Source organism: Rhinatrema bivittatum, chromosome 3 (assembly GCF_901001135.1).
Source record: "Rhinatrema bivittatum chromosome 3, aRhiBiv1.1, whole genome shotgun sequence".
NCBI lineage: Eukaryota > Metazoa > Chordata > Amphibia > Gymnophiona > Rhinatrematidae > Rhinatrema > Rhinatrema bivittatum.
In genome coordinates this window covers 523,144,330-523,164,661 of record NC_042617.1, presented here as the reverse complement: position 1 = coordinate 523,164,661, position 20,332 = coordinate 523,144,330, and the positions used below count along the sequence as shown (strand labels likewise).

General features: G+C 42.9%; 1 protein-coding gene across 7 annotated transcripts in view; it reads right to left on the bottom strand.

The window, feature by feature from the left end:
- OTOF (otoferlin) overlaps positions 1-20,332 on the bottom strand; it is a 773,648-nt gene that overhangs the window by 69,148 nt on the left and 684,168 nt on the right. For all 7 annotated transcript variants that reach the window (XM_029596247.1, XM_029596250.1, XM_029596249.1 and 4 more), the window contains 4 exons: positions 9,326-9,460; positions 6,959-7,096; positions 6,546-6,673; positions 355-525 (listed from right to left, as the gene is read on the bottom strand). In XM_029596247.1, the coding sequence (XP_029452107.1) occupies positions 355-525; positions 6,546-6,673; positions 6,959-7,096; positions 9,326-9,460 (572 nt within the window). The remainder of the gene's footprint in view (positions 1-354; positions 526-6,545; positions 6,674-6,958; positions 7,097-9,325; positions 9,461-20,332) is intronic.

Sequence of the window (20,332 nt, the reverse complement as noted above, 5' to 3'; positions counted from 1 at the left end):
AACTTGTGTTTCCTTAGGCACAAAAATGGAGCTGCTCCATGATGAATGTGGAGCACTATTTTTTTTCTACCATTTTGTGCCTATATGGAAACAGGCTACTCCTTACAAATAGTGAAAGCCCTGGTGAAACCTCTCCAAAAGCTTATGTTCTCAGCATGAAAATAAAATCAATGGTGACTCTATACAAGTCGGTAAGAGTTTATGCCATTTTTTCTTTTCTGAAAGTTTCAGTCTGTAAAGCTGTTTGGCTGTTTGATCCCCCAGTTAACATTTCCCTCTGCATCTCAGAAACACTAACATTACAAAGGTCACAATGCATTTCTGCTTTATAAATCACAGGGTGCTATGTCTTACGTGGAGTAGGTCTTTGAGATCCCACAGGTGGCCCTATGCTTGCTGTAGTAACGATTTTCCAGGTCAATCTTAGTTTCGCCAATCAGATCATCTGTGCCCACCAAGTCCCAGTCAAACACGGCAACTGTCAGCATAGACTCCATGGGGAAGGTGGCCTCGATGTCAAATGACCTGGTGGTGAAAGAAAGAGGAAACTGACTTTCAGAAAGGCAAAGGGTGATTCATTTCTCAGTGAATCTCTGTAAGTATAGGTATCAACAGGAAGTAAGCAGGACGAGTTTGAGATGAATATTATATGAAAATGTGCTTCTTCAAATATATCATTTGGCTCTTCTGTAAATGCTAGAGAGAAGCCTGTAAAAAGCTATAACAAAATAACAAAATAATATAAAAAAAGAAATTATTTTGGTTGGTCGAATTAAAAAACATTACCTCATAAGTATCATGTCTCTCTACAGTTTAACTATCTCAAGGACATCTCTCTCAATCTTGTATTTCTCAGAACTCTGTCTCTCTAAATACCTCCGGTAGATTATAATCTCTGTCTCATAGATAGCTCTCAGGCATATGTCTTGCTCTCTACAATATTAAGGGTGATTCAATAATATCTCACAGAAAGGGATATCATTTCTCTCTTGCCCTGACTGAGTAATTGAATGAAAATGATAAATCTGATGCTGTCTCCTCATAGAAAGATTGGTGAAAGCCCCTTCACATAACATTTACAATGTGGATCTTTGGTGCATTTAGGGCCAGGATTATTAAAACTCTTTAATGTTTCTGTAAAGCCTAGATGTAGTAAAGCATTGAAATGTGACAAGGTTGGAAAGAAAGCACTTCAGTTATATAATCCTGTGCCATTCATTGTACTATAATTGAAAAAATATGTGCACATATATTGGATACATGGTAACAGACATAAAAAGGGGTTGAATTAAGAAAAGTCTGAAACATATATTTGGCCTCTACTGGGAAAATTGCTGGCTATGTTCTGACTTAACTACTTTATTTATGCCGATGATATACAGAATTCAATCCCACTAGGTAGTGATCAGAGCAAATCTGTAGGTAGGTAACTCAATGTATGTTAGCTATATCATTGTGCATGATAAAAACATGCTAACGCTGAACCCTGGGAAGACTGAGATCATATGGGTAAGAAAATACAGACTTTGCTAAAATGGCAATGCACTTTGAGGAAGATTTAGAAGACTTGGAAGAGATGGATGAAGTGGAACAACAGTGGGCCAAATTAAAAAGAGCTAAAATAAAGTCAACAAACCTTTTTGTAAATAAATTAAATAAAAATAAGAGGAAAAGGAAACTGATCTGGTTCTCCAAGGTGGCTGAGAAAATTAAGGCAAAAAGATCGGCATTCAAAAAGTACAAGGGGACTCAAAAAGAGGTACATAGGGAAGATTATCTGGTGAAGGTGAAGGAGATAAGGAAAAATCAGGATAGCTAAAGCTCGAGTGGAAGCAAGAATCATCAAAGATATAAAGTGAGGTGACAAAGCATTTTTCAGATATATTAGAGAAAGGACAAAGGTGAAGGAGATAAGGAAAAATCAGGATAGCTAAAGCTCGAGTGGAAGCAAGAATCATCAAAGATATAAAGTGAGGTGACAAAGCATTTTTCAGATATATTAGAGAAAGGACAAAGGTGGCATAATAAGACTGGCAGGAAATAAGGAGCAAGATGTGGAGAAAGATGAGAAAATTGGAGAAATATTAGACAAATATTTTGGTTCGGTATTCACTAAAGAAGACCTTATATAGAAACATAGAAACATAGAAATGACGGCAGAAGAAGACCAAACGGCCCATCCAGTTTGCCCAGCAAGCTTCACACAATTTTTTCTCATACTTATCTGTTTCTCTTAGCTCTTTGGTTCTATTTCCCTTCCACCCCCACCATTAATGTAGAGAGCAGTGATGGAGCTGCATCCAAGTGAAATATCAAGCTTGATTAGTTAGGGGTAGTAGGGGAAGTAACCGCCGCAATAAGCAAGCTACACCCATGCTTATTTGTTTTACCCAGACTATGTTATTCAGCCCTTATTGGTTGTTTTTCTTCTCCCCTGCCGTTGAAGCAGGGAGCTATGCTGGATATGCGTGTAGTATCAGTTTTTCTTCTCCCCTGCCGTTGAAGCAGAGAGCTATGCTGGATATGCGTGAAGTATCAGTTTTTCTTCTCCCCTGCCATTGAAGCAGAGAGCTATGCTGGATATGCGTGAAGTATCAGTTTTTCTTCTCCCCTGCCGTTGAAGCAGAGAGCTATGCCTTGAAGAAGGATCATTGCTGGTTGGCAAAATTATGGCTCGGAGTGGGGTAGATACATTTCTAGAAGGGAGGGGGGGGGGGGCAAGATGGCATCCTGAGCAGAGACGTGTAGCTGAGCTGCTCTGACCATCTATCAAGGAATCATTGCCTGAATAATATGCCGCCGAAACATAAGGGAAAAGTGAGGGTTTTTCCCTCAATCCCGACTCAACTTATTGAACAAGCCTTGATAACGTGCTTCATTTCTGCTGGAGGTGCAGATTTCAGGGGTATTCCCTCACTGTGATAGCATCTGGAGGAGAGCCGCATCACCTGGAGCCAGAGGTTTCCCTCAGCCCTGATACGAGACCGCTGTTGGTTGGAGCAGAGCTGCCCATGAGCACACTGCAGCCGTCTCAGACCGATGAGGTCACCAAGCAGGCAGGGCAGGAAGGAGACTCCTTGGAGTTTGAACAGTGAGGAAAGCAGAGAGGTTCAACGGGGGAGAGTGTTGGGACCCTGAATGGACTGCCAGTTACAACAGCTTTGGAACCAGATCCCGCTATACTGAGTGAGCAGCTTTTACTCCCAACAAAACTTGTGATTGTAATGTTGGAGAATCTATTGGAACTTGTGGCAGGCCTCTCAACTGCAGTAAAAGCATGTAATAGGAAAATGGACAAGTTAACTGTTTCAGTGAACACCAAAATGCAAGATCAGGAGAATGCTTTGGAGACTGTGAAGGTGTCTGTAGTCAAAGTGGAAACTGGTATACAACAAATTAAGAATTTCAATATAGCTACAGTTAAAGACAGAACATCCCTATCATGTAGGCTGGACATTCTTGAAAACTGGAACAGACGGTTAAATTTGAGATTGATTAATTTTCCTAAAATTATGGAAGAATTACTGGAAATAACTTTTAAGAGATATCTTCGTGAAATTCTTCTAATATCAGATTCTGAGTTTCCATCAATAAATAAAGTTTACTTTATTCCCAGAGCTTCAGATGAGAGATGTACTATAAAGGAACCCGTAGGTTTACCACCTGTGAGCCTTATCTCACAGGTGGTAAAATTAATGGAGGTTCTGATAAAGAAAAGTAGAATGAACTATCTACAATCCAATGGGTTTCAGCATCCAAAGCAACGTGGTTTTACCAGAGAAATGCCCTGTCAAAACAAATCCGATTTTTTTTTTTGATTGGGTGACAAGAGAATTGGATCAAGGAAGAGCATTTGATGTGGTTTACTTAGATCTCAGCAAGGCTTTTGATACTGTCCCACATAGGAGGCTCATGTATAAAATGAGAAGCCTGGGGAGTGGGTCTCAAGGTGGTGAAGAGGAGATGTGATACAGACTTTCAAAATAGAGGGTCATTATATGAAACTCCAAGGAGGAAGACTCAAGAACAATGTCAGGAGATATTTCTTCATGGAAAGGGTGGTGTGTGCATAGAATGCCCTCCTGAAAGAGATGGTGAAGACAAAAACAATAATGTAATTTAAAAGGGCGTGGGACAAACACAGAGTATCCCTAGTGACTAAAGAATGGAAATGAAGAAATTTAAAATTTCTACAGGAGGAGAGTACCTGCATGGAGCAGCGGTTACTACCCTTAACAGAAAGCAAGAGGGTAACCTGCATGGACTGGTAGTTATTACTCTAAGCAACTTGCTGGGCAGATTGGATGGACCATTTTGGTCTTTATCTGCCATCGTTAACTATGTTACTATGTTAGGCTCTGGAATTTTCATAGAAAGCATATGGCAAGCTACATCTGTTTTGCTGGTTATGTCCTTACCTGGAATCAAATCATTTAAAATGAGTAATGCAGGATCTTCAGATTCACATCTTCAATACTGGAACATGTTATATCTGAGTCTCCCAGATAAGCTAGTACAAGGTTACAGATGGTATAAAATTGTGCAGCCAGAGTGTCAACATTACCAGAGAACAAATAGTATTTTGCATATATTTAGAGAACTTCAAGAGCTCTCGAGAAAATTCCAATGTCCTTTTAAAATTTTAACTCTTTAATTTTGTGTCTTGCGAGGTCTCAGGTTATAGTTCTTTTTTTTTAAAGTTGATTGGAATGAAACATTTTTAAGGCTGTCTGCACACACATGGATGAATTTTCAAAATGTTACGCGTGTAAAAAATGCGCACATTTGCTTATCTGTAGATTCTACGTGCATATTCCATATTCTATAAAAGTCAGTAATATGCATGTATTTTCACTTTTGCATGCACCTATATGTGCGCAAAAAAGGGGCGGTCCAGGACAGAGCTAACATTTATGTGCAAAAGTTGATATTTTATGAGACACTTATGCACATAGATTTGCCAGCTTACTTGTGTAATTTTACATCTGCTAATTATCTGCTGTAAATGATATTTAATGTGTTTATTGGGTACTATTGGCTGGGTGGAAGGTCTGGGAGAACCGGGGGGGGGGGGGGGGGGGAGTTCAGGATAAAGAACTTGAGGGTCTCGATGACTGGAGAAGGACTGGGCAAACTGGTGGACTAATTGGTAAAACTGGTTATGTCTTTGAAATGCACATGTATTAAAATACATCAACTTGTGCGCGTACATCCTGATATATGCAAGTAGGTCCTACTTTATTTTTGCACATAAAGTATACACCTGTATATTTAAAAAATAGGTAGGAAAAGTACGTGTGTTCAATGCATTGAATGTAATCATGTGTAAGCCTACATATGAGTGTATATTACGGGATAGAGATATGTGTATTTCATAAATTGCAAGTATATCATGTACATTGGGTTACAAAATAGTAGCACAGATCTACTCGTGGCCATTTATATGGCTCTGTGCATTTGTTTGAAAGTTATCCTCTTAAGAGTATAGACTGACAAAAACTAGGAGGGGGGTGTGGTTTTCATGAATAGGGCCTTCCTGGTGGAAAGAAACATCGATTTGAGACAGACTGCTTAGTATTTGAACATTATCTGACAGCCTGGCTTTTAATTGATTTAGTGAATCTTTTACAGATTTCTAAATTGCTCTAGCCTGTTTTCCTTGTAGTTTATACTGGCTTAAATGTTGATGACTATGCTAATTGTATTGCTGTTCTTTGATTTACTATTGTAGTTGACAGATGTGTTCAGCATCAGAGTATTTTATCTGAACTGAGATCTTTGGTTTTAAGTATTATTGTAATTTAAACTGTTATATACTATCTGTGTTTTATGTATTGCAATACTGCAATGAGCATCTGGAATCTATGGCATATAAAAATGAACTGAAATTGAAACTGAGACAACAGTCACCACTGTTCACAAGTTTCAAACTTCTGCTAATTCAACCCCTTTTTGTGTATTATAATTGAGAAACTCGATACACAGAGTTTTGGAATTAAGAAGCTAGGCTCTCAAATCAGTCTCACCAACTTATAAAAAGCTGGAATGCCTTCTAGAACATCCTTCTGTCATCAAATAATGGCCCCAGGCTGTGGTTTATTAGATACGCTATTACAAAGGGAAGCACGGCGGCAGCCAGATGGCACTGCTGTTAGTGCCTGCGCTTTGACTTCATATCGCTGCTACTGCTGAGGATCCTTGTTCTTTGGATAGGGGGCACCTGGGACTGTTAGTGAAGTTTTGCGGTGGGGGTGAAGGTTTAAGTCAAATAGTACTCTGATGGAGACACCTAGTTATCAGCAAAGAGCAATGATCTGCTTTCTCAGCAACATGAAGTCATTGTAGTGCTTGTCCTATTTACCAGAAGGGCACGAGATAAAATAGCAATGCTAGTGTCTGTACTTGGCTTCTTCTTATGAGATTTACTTGGGAAAAGGAGCAAGGATGGGGTAAGATACAGAAAAATGAACAAAATTCCCTTTCAGAACCAATGCATGGAAGAGCAGAGAAGAGAGCAGATAGTGTGCGGGGAGATGATGACTTACTTTCCAAACACCGGGTTCAGCTGCTTTGAGATGTAGTTCTCCTTATCTCTGATGTCAGTTTTCCCCAGTTTTATGACAACGTAGGGATCTGCTTTGCCATTAATATCGGCAGGGTGCAGGTCTGTGGCCTGTGAGAGCAGATAGGGGAAAGAGCACATCAACAGAAATAGCACACTCAGAGATGCAGAAAAACAATGAGGAAAAATTAAAGAAAAGGGATTAACATTTAAAAGGATGTTTCTCAAAGGCACAATGGAGAACATTTAGCTAAAGAAGAATTCTAATAATGTATGTTAACAGAATCATACTTTCACACCAAAAAAAGCCTCAGCTGCCGCTGGTTTCAAAGCACTGGATGTTATCACTTCACAGTGCAGTGCAAGTTCATTTTTCAAAGTCACGGAGCTGCTTACCCTCACCACATAGACTCTGACCAGCACATTGATGGGATCATTGTTTGGGATTCCTTGGAACATGCCAAAGTTGGGGTCATAACCAGCTTCCTTGGTAATATCATCGGAAATAGGGACTTTGTACACACACATTGAACCCTGCAAAAAAAAAAAAAGCCAAGAGAATTGTGTTAATAATGCCAAATGAGTAGAATATTCCACTAGCCCTGATCTTCAAGAGAAAAGGAGGTGTGCCCGAATGCAATAATGACAGAGTGAGAATACTGATGAGCCATGCAATCAAGTTGTGGGAGAGGATTATGGAGAAGAAGCTAAGAAAGCTGGCAAAGATCAGTGAAAACCAGTCCACCTTCTGTCATCGGAGGTCCTCATAGAAGTGAATTTTGCATTGAAGGTTCTACTAGAGAAGTACAGAGAATAAAAGAAGGAGCTGCTGCTGGTGTTTGTCAGTCTTGAAAGGGTATACGAGATGGTGGTCAGAGAAATGATTTGGTAGAGCAGGAGGTTATTGTTTTTTGGTTAATGTATCTTGTGTTTCTTTTTTATACATTTTGGAATTATGTATGAAATTTTCATGTAACCCATATCAATCGGTACATGCAGGCTGTATATAAATATCATAAACCATACCAATATACCAGAGATTTGCATACAGCTGGTCAAGGACATGACAGGATAGGAAGATTCAGGTGAGAGAGGTTGTGGAAAAACAAAAAGCTTTCCAGTTGAAGTGGGAATAAAGCAGAGATCAACCCTAAGTCCATTTCTCTTCTTATTAGAACTGGATACACTGAAGAAGGATATTGAGAAAGAGCCGCCAATGTGCATGCTATCTGCAGATGACATTATGCTAAGTGCATAATAATATTAATAATTTGGGTTTATACAGCACAACTCATCTAGACAAAATCACAATGTGCTTTAGAATTGTTTTAGTATTTCTGAAACATACATGCATTCATCTCTGGGATCAAGGGCCTGAACTGCTTGTAAGCTTCCAGATGAGAATCGTGTTAGAGTTATTACCACCCAAACACAGTGCAGTAAACTGAGGCACAAGAAGATAAGGCAACTTTCCAGAACTACCCAGAGAGCTATTTCCTTCAGCCCTAGCTACCGATACAAAACACCTGGATATGAGACCCTGGTTTGCTATAACAAATACAGTCCCAGCTGGCTGTGTGATCTGTCAGTGGAGGTCTCCAGTAAATTATGACTCAAGAACAGCTCTGGTTGAAAAGATAAACACACAAGCCACCTAGAAACACCAAAAGATGCCAAAGCTTTGGTATTTGGTGTGTTTTTTTTTCCCCCACTAGAACATCCCTTCTGTGAAAGAAGAATTTGTAACTTTGGAGCAGTCTCTGTAGTAAACTTTCTCATATAGGGGTAGATTTTAAAACCCCTGCACGCGTAAATCATCCTGGATTTACGCGCGCAAGTCCCGGGGCTTCGTAAAAGGGGCGGGGGGGGCGTGTTCGGGGGCAGGGGGTGGTTCGGGGCGGGTCCGGGGCGTGGCGACGGTTCGGGGGCGGGCCGGGAGGGCGGTCCCGAGTCCCCCGGCACTGCGGCCTGTGCTGGGTGATGCCGGGGCGGTGCGCGCAAGTTACGCTTGCTTCAAGCAGGCGTAACTTGCCCAACAAAGGTAGGGGGGGATTTAGGTAGGGCTGGGGGGTGGGGAAGGGAGGGGAAGGGAGGGGAAGGTGGGGGGACTCGGAGGAACGGAGGGAATGGAGGCAGGCTGCGCGGCTCGGCGCGCACAGGCTGCCGATTTTGCGCAGCCTTGCGCGTGCCGACCCCGGATTTTATAAGATACGCGCGTTTCTTATAAAATCTGGTGTACTTTTGTTCGCGCCACCGGCGCGAACAAAAGTACACACACACGTATGTTTTGAACATCTACCTCATTGTTTGCTATGCACAAAAGTGCTGCGATGCAAAAAAAAAAACAACAAAAAACAACATGCAAAGCTGCTCATTATTTATGAATTTTTTGAAAACTAGCACATGAAAATGAAAATGTCTTTGCTTGCCAGTTTTTGCAAAAATATAACATCTCATCTTTCTGCCATCCCAGAACTCAAATTAGTGTGAAAGATTCCTACCCAGTTCATTTGCATAAGAGGGAAACTTGCACTCAAAACAGACTGCTAACCTGTGGGAAATCCTATGATTTAGTACATCGACCTGTAAATTACTTCTAAAAGTGTAATTTAAGTGGTAAATACCAAAAAAAGAAAAATCTAAAAATGCATAAATTAATAGAAAATGACAGAAAATAATAAAGAAAAAAAATCAGTTGCTACCATTGCCCTAATAATTGTGGTACACAGAGAGAGTGCTATGGATTGTCAGCAACAGGCTCACCTTAAACCTGCCTACTATGCGCTCTTCCTCTGCCACGTTATCATCATCATCGCCAATCTTGCCCCGCAGGAGGTTGAAAGTATGCAGCCAGTCTTCAAAGTTGCCGTATTCTAGCTCCAACTCTTTATTGTACACCTTGAATGGCAAAAAAATCATGCTTTATTTTTCTCCATGCAAATATAATTCAACAATGTTAATGAATTTTTGCAAGAGATGGAGATATAGGTTGTGAAGCAAGTCACACTGCCGCCTATGAATAGAAATCGGACATACATTCAATGAACTATGGGATGTGTAATTCAACTGTACCTGCCAAAGCTTTCAGAATGGATTAAGACTAAAGTTAAAGATCCTACAGTTAGGATGCTAGTTTATAAATAGATTGAAGAAACTGATAATGCATTTCACAACATGCATATTAACTCTGTATCAGAAGATCCCGTACCTATCCAAGAGGACCCTCAGCCAGTCAGTCAGGATATCCACAATGAATATGCATTAAATAAAATTTGCATGGTATGGAGGTAGTGTATGCTAATTTATCTCATGCATATTCTTTTTGGATATCCTGAAAACCCAACTGGCTGGTGGTCCTCCAGTACAGGTTTGGGAACCTCTGATCTATTCTTTAATCACACTATAGATTCTCTGATCATTGCTTAATGATAGCACAATAACACAGAGGATATATCTTACAGCTATACATGCTAACGGAGTCTGGTTCCTAAGTCTTCCAGGTGGCACTGGATGCCTCCTGATGAGATTTCAGATGTGAATCAGAGGCTGGGCTAAGACAGGCTCCTCTGCACCAATCCTATGCTAAGGGTGGCCAACTCCAGTCCTCAAGAGTCACAAACAGATGAGGCTTTCAGGATATCCACATAAATTTGCAAGAGATATATTTGCATACAATGGAGGCAGTGCATGCAAATCTATCTCATGTATATTCATTATGGATATTCTGAAAATCTTGAGATCTGGAGTTGGCCACCACTGCCTATGCAATCACTGGCTGCTGGCGAGACTCAGATCTGGCACAGGACACCTCTGCACCTACATCTCCTTCACCTTTCAATATTAAACTTTATTTGACTCAGAAGAGTGACAGTGGTTGATGCTTCCTCAGGTTGTGTTGTATGAGTGTTATCTGATTGCTGATCTGAGAAGGAGCAGTTAGTGAGTGACTCTCTGTAACCTTCCCTATAATCATTCTTTCTTAAGTTGTCATTGAATGTCCGTTTGGTGTTTGCAGTTGCAGGATAGCTTATTACTACTTAGTATGCACAGAAATAAAGATCACAAAATTAAAAACAAATATATATATATATGTAAAAGATTATACCTTTTTATTGGATTAACAATATATTTCTTGACTAGCTTTCGAGAGCTAAAACTCTCTTCTTCAGGACAGAATTCAAATGAGCAAAAGAAGACATAAGCAGGAAATAAAGAGTAGTGTGGCAGTGATACGTGAATCACAGAAATGCCTTTTATGATTTACGTATAGCAGCCACTCTACTCTATATTTCCTAACAAACGTTATCTTTTGTTCATTTGAATTCTGAACTGAAGAAGAGAGTATTAGCTCTCGAAAGTTAGTCAAAAAAAGTATTGTTAGTCCAATAAAAAGGTTTCATCTTATATATTTCTTTTATTTTTATTTGTTAACCTTTATGTCTATGCATTCAAGTGGACTGACATGGTAGCCGTACTTCTGCTTAGTAGCCAGCTGTCAGCACCACTGCCTGTGTGTGCTGCCAGTCTGCCAGACTAGTGTCAAAATAGGATCTTATTCTCTTCTTTTTTCTTCCAGTCTTTCCACACACACACACTCCACCATTAATCCAGCTTCTGGCACAGGAGTCATGTAGTTATTTCTAAATCGTGCAAGCTGGCTGTGCTGATCTCACGATGTATGAGTTTAGCACAGCCAGTCAATCTATACAAAAAACAACAACCCCCGTGCCATGACATGAAGCTGTTCTGTTGCAACATGACTCAGTACTGTCAGGGACTCAAGCCGGCACATCACGCATCAACACTGCGCAAATGCAGGTTGCTCAAAGCCGAGGGTGCCTGCATGCCCTTGCTTCTGAGTCAGGTTACAGAGAGAATAGGGATGCGACGTTTCGAAGGATGGGCCATTCATACATACACCGGGCGCAAAGAAGAGCGCTGAAGCGTCCGTACGGGGAGCACTTGGATTTAGAAAGGGCAGGTTGGCATTTAGCCTGGTTTAGTAAGCGGGGCATGGGTTGGGACGAACGCCTACCTTTCCTGTATGAGAGGATCGAAATGTGGGGTACGCCAAATATACTCCTCATACACCTAGGGGGGAATGATATCGAGTCTAAATCATGCAGGGAGCTACTCACCGCATGAAGAAAGACCTATTGCAGATAATAAGATGGCCCCGGGTACGCATTGGATGGTCTGATGTCATTCTCCGATTGCGAAATACGGATGAGGAAATCTGGCACTCCGGAGTCAAAAAGTTGAACAGACAAATGGGAAAATGGATGGGATGGGAAGGGGGGTTTTGGATTTGGCACCCCTGATCCTGGGCGGTGGAAGTTGGGTTATTCAGTGGTGATGGGTCCATTTATCCGAAGTGGGTATGGACTTGTTTAATAACTCCATACTGGAAGGCTTAAAAAGAGAGATTAGGAAATGGTAGCTGGCCGCAGTGTGGGGGGAACAAGTTGACTTAGTCGACTTGTTTTGTGGCGGTAAACCCGAGCCCAAGAGGAATTTGTAAGGCGGGGGGTTTACGGTGGTGGGGGCCGGTGGTGCAAGCCTCGTGTAGCTGGGGGGGCCGCTACACGGGAGGACCGAAGAACTAAGGGGTCAAGTTCTCGGTATGTGCTTACTCTCGCTGGTCCGAGGCGGAGTAGGTGGGGTAGGGGGTGGGGTTTTCTGTTCCTTCACTACTGGGGGCAAAGTGGTGGAGAAAAGGGGGAGGAAAGGGTGGGGGGGGGGGGCGGGTAAGTTGGGGGTTGTGCGTTAAGTTCGATTTGTAAGGGCTCGGGTTAGTTTGTGTTAATAAACTGCGGCCTATTTAAATCCCAGTTAATGTGTTGTGTATTTTCTTATGGGGGATGGATGGCAAGTCGAGCAAGTATTCTATCCCCATGTTAATGCTGAGGAGCAGGCTTCAGATCATCTCTTGAGAAAACCTTTCTTTTCAGTTCTTCGTTCCTGTGGTTTCCAAGCCTGGACCAGTTCTGCACCCTGCCCTCCTCCGCACAGGGTGACAGTATAACTGCTCGATTGCTAGAGAGGCTTCTCCGACTTCCAGAAAAAACAACAGGGGCAGCCCTTCCCCTTTGCCAGTATGAGATAGGGAGAAACAGGCGGGATGGAATCTTCTCCCCTCAGCAAGCCACTTTACATGGGCTTGGAGCCTGATCATAGCCTGGAGCCTTGCATTTCCTTCAGCCTGCACTTCTGTATATTCATCTTCTGTTTTATTCATGGCCTTGCTCCCCTCTCCCCCCCACCTCCTATTCCAAACCATCTAAGCTTGGGTGTCCCTTGCCCCTTGATATCCATTTTAAGTCCTCAGTTAGGAGAATAAAATCCCTTATAACGTTGTGTTTTTATTTCTCCTGCTTTTTAATGGTTTGTTCATTCACGTGCCTTCCTTCTCAGGTTATCTCAGGATACAGACTGTACTTTTCTCTGGATACTAAAATGTTATCAGCAAGACCTCCATTCTCCGGTTTTGAAAGTTTAATTATTTGCAGGGTTTTGTCAGCGGTCTCTGAGTCAGAAGGTAGCGTAACCTGCTTAACTGACTTTTACCATATTCTTTGCAATTAGTGAGATTTGCTCTTCAGAAAATATTTCTTTGCATGTCAAAATGGGTGAGGTCAGACTAGTAAATGTGATTGGGCCACTACTAGCTTCTTTCAAGTTCAGCTTTCTTTGTGTGCATGATCTCTCATTTCTCCTTACATAAGAACATAAGAATTGCCATAGTGGATCAGACCAAGAGTCCATCAAGCCCAGTATCCTGTTTCCAACAGTGGCCAATCCAAGACACAAGTACCTGGCAAGTACCCAAACATTAAATAAATCTCAAGCTACTATTGATTATTAATTAATAGCAGTTTATGGATTTTTCCAAACCTTTTTTAAACCAGTTACACTAACTGCTGTAACCACATCCTCTGGCAATGAATTCTAGAGCTTAACTATGCACTGAGTAAAAATGAATTTCCTTCAATTTTAAAATGAGCTACTTACTAACTTCATGAAGTGCCCCCTAGTCCTTCTATTATCTGAGAGAGTAAATAACCAATTTACATTAACTTGTTCAAGAACTTTCATGGTTTTGTAGACTTCTATCATATACCCCCCTCAGTCGTCTCTTCTCCAACCTGAACAAGCCTTCCTTAGCCTTACCTCATTGGGCAACTGATCCATGCCCCTTATCATTTTGGTCGCCTTCTCTGCACTTTCTCCAGTGCAACTATATCTTTTCTGAGATGTGGCGACCAGAATTGCACACAGTATTCAAGATGCGATCTTACCATGGAGCAATACAGAGACATTATGACATCCATCCTTTTATTTGCCATTCCCTTCTTCATAATTCCTAATATTCTGTTTGCTATTTTGATCGCCACAGCACACTGAGCCAACTATTTTAATGTCTCATCCACTATGACGCCTAGATCTGTTTCCTGGGTGGCAACTCCTAAGATAGAACCTAACATTGTGTAACTACAGCAAGGGTTATTTTTCCCTATATGCATCACTTTGCACTTGTCCATGTTAAATTTCATCTCCCATTTGGAAGCCCAATCTTCCAGTCTCGCAAGGTCCTCCTGCAATTTATCACAATCTGCTTGAGATTTAACTACTCTGCATAATTTTCTGTCATCTGCAAATTTGATCACCTCACTCATTGTACCACTTTCCAGATCATTTATAAATATATTAAAAAGCACCGGTCCAAGTACAGATCCCTGAGGCACTCCACTGTTTACCTTTTTCCACTGTGAAAACTGACCATTTAATCCTACTTTCTGTTTCCTGTCTTTTAACCAGCTTGCAATCCACAAAAAGACATTGCCTCCTATCCCCTGACTTTTTTTTAGCTTTCTTAGAAGCCTCTCATGCAGGACTTTATTGAACGACTTCTGAAAATCCAAATACACCACATCTACAGGTTCACCTTTGTCCACATGTTTATTAACCCCTTCAAAAAAATGTAGGAGATTTGTGAGGCAAGACTTCCTTGGGAAATTCCATGCTGGCAGTGTCCCATTAAACCATGTCTATCTAAATGTTTTGAGATTTTATTCCTTTATAACAGTTTCCATGATTGTTCCCAGCACTGAAGTCAGGCTCACCGGTCTATAGCTTCATGGATCACCCCTGGAGCCATTTTTAAATATTGGGGTTACATTGGATGTCTTTCAATCTTCAGATACATCAGATGATTGTAATGATTGGTTACAAATTAATTGAAATAGGTCAGAAATATCATTTTTTAGTTCTTTCGGAACCCTGGGGAGTATGCTATCTGGTCCAGGTGATTTACTATTCTTCAGTTTGTCAATCTTCCACTTTTTGGTTTTACACTTGGGAAAGAGTTGAAAGGACAGGTAACAGACCCCTGTAGGTGTAACATTTCTGCATGGGGTTAACCTGCATGGTGCAGCAGATCCTACCCTAAGAAAATTGTTGGGCAAAGTGGCTGGAGCATTTGGCTCATTACCAGTCATCATTTACTATGTTACTGTGTTATGGTGGGGGGAATGGGAGGGAGTAGGGAGAAGAGAGGGGCCAGGATTTGGTGTTGGATTATGTATGGGATTTTTATATGTGCTTTTACCCAAATTGAATGAATCTCCACTGGACAGACAAGATGGACCATTTCGATCTTTATCTTATTATTTATTTAATTATTTGCAATATTTATTACCCACACCCTCTAAAGTTTGTGGACGGGTACCGCTCAACATAGATAGTGAAACAAATCAAAGTAATAAACAAAACAAGCACAAACACAATTTTACAATATGCTGCTGGGAGACAATGAAAAGCATGGGTTCATAGGAGACAAAGTTTAAGCAGATGACACGAATGCTTCCTTAAATAGTAGCTAAAGATTCTTCATTTTCACTCTTACTCTCAGCACTGCTTTACACAGCTTCCATGTATCACGTGGGGTTTGGGTTTCTAATACCTCTGGGGAGGTCGCAGCGCATCTGCATACATCTCCCAGCTGCCTCAGTGGTCAGTTCTGGAAGTCACCACAACCCACATTGGGCCTGAGCTGCTCCCACCCCATGCTCCCTGAGCAGCCAGCCAAGTACTAGGGAGGCTGTGGCATATCTGCATACTTTTCCCAGATGCCTTGCTGTCAACTCCAGAAGTCACCACAACCTATTTCAGGCCTGAGCTGCTCCTGTTCCTTGAGCAGCCAGCTAGGTGATGAGAAGGTATGGTTTGTTGGGGGGGGGGGGGGGGGGTGTGTTTGGGTTGCATTGAAAATTACCACAAACCATCTCAGACCTCTATTTCCAATGGTTTTATGTTTTCTTTTCTTGATGCTAACCCTCCCCATTTTTATTGCCTGCTGTAAACCACAAGTAAATCTGTATCTACCTTCCCAGTTCTCTCCATTTTTTATCTTACCTGCTTTTCTGTCATCTGCACTGTCCAGTGCTCTAGAACTTCAAAGTTTCCTTCCTCTCTAACAGCATCTCATCCTTGTTGTAATCATCACTTCTCCACCTCTCTTCCATGCATTCTCCTGCTCTTCCTCCTCCTCTCAGCTGAGGATACCAATCCCGGTCCTGGCCCTCCACCCTATTGGTGCATATTAAAGCGTGACTCCACTAATCTTATTGCTGTTCCTCTTCTCTTTCTTTCTCATGTGCCCAGTGCAATGTCCACTCTGTTTCCAAGAAGCTTTCCTATATTCATGACCTCTCTATTTCTCATACTCTTCATCTTCTTGCCTTGACTGAGGTCTTGCTTTCCCCTGAGGACTCTGCTTCAGTTGCTGCTCTCTGTCAGGGAGGTTATCTTTTCTCCTATAACCGCATGGGCGGTGGTGTTGGACTGCTGCTCGCCCCCTCTTGTAGGTTCACCCCCTTCTTCTACCTCGATTCCATTCTTTTTCTTCCTCTGAGGTCCTTTCCAACCACCTATTTACCCCACTACCTCTCCAGTTAGCTGCCATTTATTGACCCCCCCCCTGATAAATCCTCTTCCTCCTTTCTCATTGACACTGATTCCTGGCTTTTCTTCTTCCTTGACCCATCGTCTCTTCCCTTATTCCTAGTGAATCTGAGTAGGTGTGATTCTCCAGAGATCTCATGAGGACGCCTCTGTTCCCATTTCACCTAAAGTAAGAAATCTAGGTATAATCTTAGACCAAAATCTTTCTTCCCAGCCTCAGAATAAGGCAGTATTTAATTAAAAAAGGACTTATTGCTCGCACCCTCCAAAGTTTGAGGCAGGTAACAATGGAAACATACATAATAAAACATTCATAATGAAATGATCACAATGGGATAATAAATACAATGGTAAAACTAAAGGACAAAAGAAATGAACTGTCATACAAGAATGGACTTGGAAAGAAAAATCTTTAAACCTAAATGGTTTAAAGAAACTAGCAACTATACTCATTCTACGCCCGGGCGGCAAGCCTTTTTATTGGCACATCTGCTCTTGTTTTGAGCAGAATTTCCCTAGAAATTCACTGTAAGAGTGTCCCTTCCACATACACACATCCTCTTACAGGCTCCCTCATTCTCTGGCACACACACACATCCCCTCATATAGGCTCCCTCTTTGAAACCCACACTCAAGCATCCCACGCACTCCCCCTCTTACCAACCAAGCTGTCTCTCGCACTCCCCCACACCCCCTCTCCTCTCTCACACACACATTGTCACTCACCGGCATCCTCCTCCCCTCATATAGACTCCCTCTCTCTGAAACCCACAGTCAAGCATCCCCCCACCCACCCTCTCTTACCTCCCATGCTCTCTCTCACCCCCTCCTGCTCTCTCTTACCCTCCCCACCCTCCCTCTTACCAACCATGCTCTCTGTCACCCCCTCTCTCAAACACTCATTCTCTCTCACACCGGCATCCCCCCCATGCTCTTTCTCACACCCTCCTGCTCTCTCTCACCCTCCCCTCCCGACACACATTCTCTCTCACCGGCATGCCGCAGCGAAGATGAAGGCCCGGCGCGCCGTTCGCGGCACACGGGGGCCTTCCATTTTCATCTTGAGCAGAAAATAGCAGTGGAGACACCGGCATGCCGCGAACCAAGCGTGTCCCGTGGCACACACTCCGCGGCGAAGATGAAGGCCCGGGCGCGCCAATTGTGGCACACGGGGGCCTTCTCTTTTTGCCATGAACGGTGCGCTGGGCCTTCATCCTTGCCGCGAACGGAGCGTGTGCCGTGGGACGCATGCTAGGGTCTCCTCTGCTATATTCTGCCTGTCTCGCGATTTCCGCTGTCCTTCGTACCTCTGGCATGTTTGAGTCCCCAAAGCGGCCAGGGAGCCGCCTGCGCCATCTATCGGCGGGCTGGGGAACATGCGCGAGCACTGACGGACACACTACCAAGCCCGATATAGTATAGCGCCATCTATCGGCGGGCTGCGGAACATGCGCAAGCACTGACAGACACACTACCAAGCCCGATATAGTATAGCGCCATCTATCGGCGGGCTGGGGAACATGCACGAGCACTGACGGACACACTACCAAGCCCGATATATTATAGCGCCATCTATCGGCGGGCTGCGGAACATGCGCAAGCACTGACAGACACACTACCAAGCCCGATATATTATAGCGCCATCTATCGGCGGGCTGGGGAACATGCACGAGCACTGACGGACACACTACCAAGCCCGATATATTATAGCGCCATCTATCGGCGGGCTGCGGAACATGCGCAAGCACTGACAGACACACTACCAAGCCCGATATAGTATAGCGCCATCTATCGGCGGGCTGGGGAACATGCACGAGCACTGACGGACACACTACCAAGCCCGATATAGTATAGCGCCATCTATCGGCGGGCTGGGGAACATGCGCGAGCACTGACGGACACACTACCAAGCCCGATATAGTATAGCGCCATCTATCGGCGGGCTGGGGAACATGCGCGAGCACTGACGGACACACTACCAAGCCCGATATAGTATAGCGCCATCTATCGGCGGGCTGCGGAACATGCGCAAGCACTGACAGACACACTACCAAGCCCGATATAGTATAGCGCCATCTATCGGCGGGCTGGGGAACATGCACGAGCACTGACGGACACACTACCAAGCCCGATATATTATAGCGCCATCTATCGGCGGGCTGGGGAACATGCGCGAGCACTGACGGACACACTACCAAGCCCGATATAGTATAGCGCCATCTATCGGCGGGCTGCGGAACATGCGCAAGCACTGACAGACACACTACCAAGCCCGATATAGTATAGCGCCATCTATCGGCGGGCTGGGGAACATGCACGAGCACTGACGGACACACTACCAAGCCCGATATAGTATAGCGCCATCTATCGGCGGGCTGCGGAACATGCGCAAGCACTGACAGACACACTACCAAGCCCGATATATTATGGATTGGACTGTGGACGTGGAGGAGAAAAAGTATTTATGATCGGTTAAGATCTTTATATGCCTGATTGACTAAATAGTATTTCAAAGCTTTTTTTGAAGTCTCTAGCACCAGGTATAGATCTTATGTGGAGTGGTATAGAGTTCCATACTATGGGGCCCACGATGGAAAAAGCATGCTCTCGAGTTGCTGAGAGTCTGGTTGATTTGGGTGAGGATATTTCGAGCAGGAATTGGTTTTGTGATCTAAGATTTCGTGTAGGAACATAGAAATGAAGAATTGCATGCAACCATGGACTGCTGACATTGTGGATTAGATAGTGGATTGTGGAAAGTGTTTTATATATTATCCTCCAGTCACAAAACAGCTATTATTTATGGTATTTCTGCAGATTAGCCCAAAACCATTATTGGAATTTTCTGACTTTTGCACTGTTTTACAAGCAACTGTGTTAAATGGGCTGGATTATTGTAACTCTCTGTATATTGGTTTGCTCAAATCTTCCTTGAGACCCTTACAGGTGGTGCAAAACATAGCTGCATGAGTCCTGACAAACACTCGATGTTTGGAACATATTGCTCCAGTCTTGAAACTGCTGTATTGGCTGCCAGTTATACAAAGAATACTAATTCTGATTCACAAAGCCCTCAGTCAGGAGGCCTTTTCTTGTTTCAGTAAGCTGCTTAAGGTATTCCACCCTCCTTGAACTCTTGAGATTGTCAGGCTCCAGCCTTCTCCCAGACACTTTCGTCTGGATGAAACATTTGACAGGGTTTCATTCTTTGCTGGTGCACGCGTGTGGAATTCTCTTCCAAATGAGCTGCTATTGGATAAAGAGACATTTGATGGAACCTAATCGAGGTGGTCCCCGGTTAGGCCGCTGTCTGTGCCTTCTCTGTAGGGTGATGATTCGCTGTGGTGTCCTTCCTGAATGAGCTTTTTTACATTGTATTAATTGAATGGTTGTTTTTATCTGTTTTTGTACCTCACCTAGTATCCTTGGGTAGGCGAGTAATACATTGCACTGGAGAAAGGGGCCTTCTGGACATATTCCAGCCATAGACAGGAGTATATATACTTAGGTTTTTGGATTCAAGGAGACATAAAATATGGCATAAGTGCGTGGGTGAATAACCCATTGTGGCGTGAATAAAATGAATGAATGAAGTGTCTATAGTAAATCAGAGTCCTGTATGTGACAAATATCTTTTTTTGAGCCATGTCAAACATTTTATATTTATGTCCCTTTTACAGCAGTTGCTGTTTGGCAAAACCTGAATATTCTGAACCTAAAAAGACCAAGGGTGAATTGGTCCTTTCATGGGCAGCTTTCTGGTTGACCCAGGATATCATTTTCCGATGCCTTTTTCATCAGAAAAAA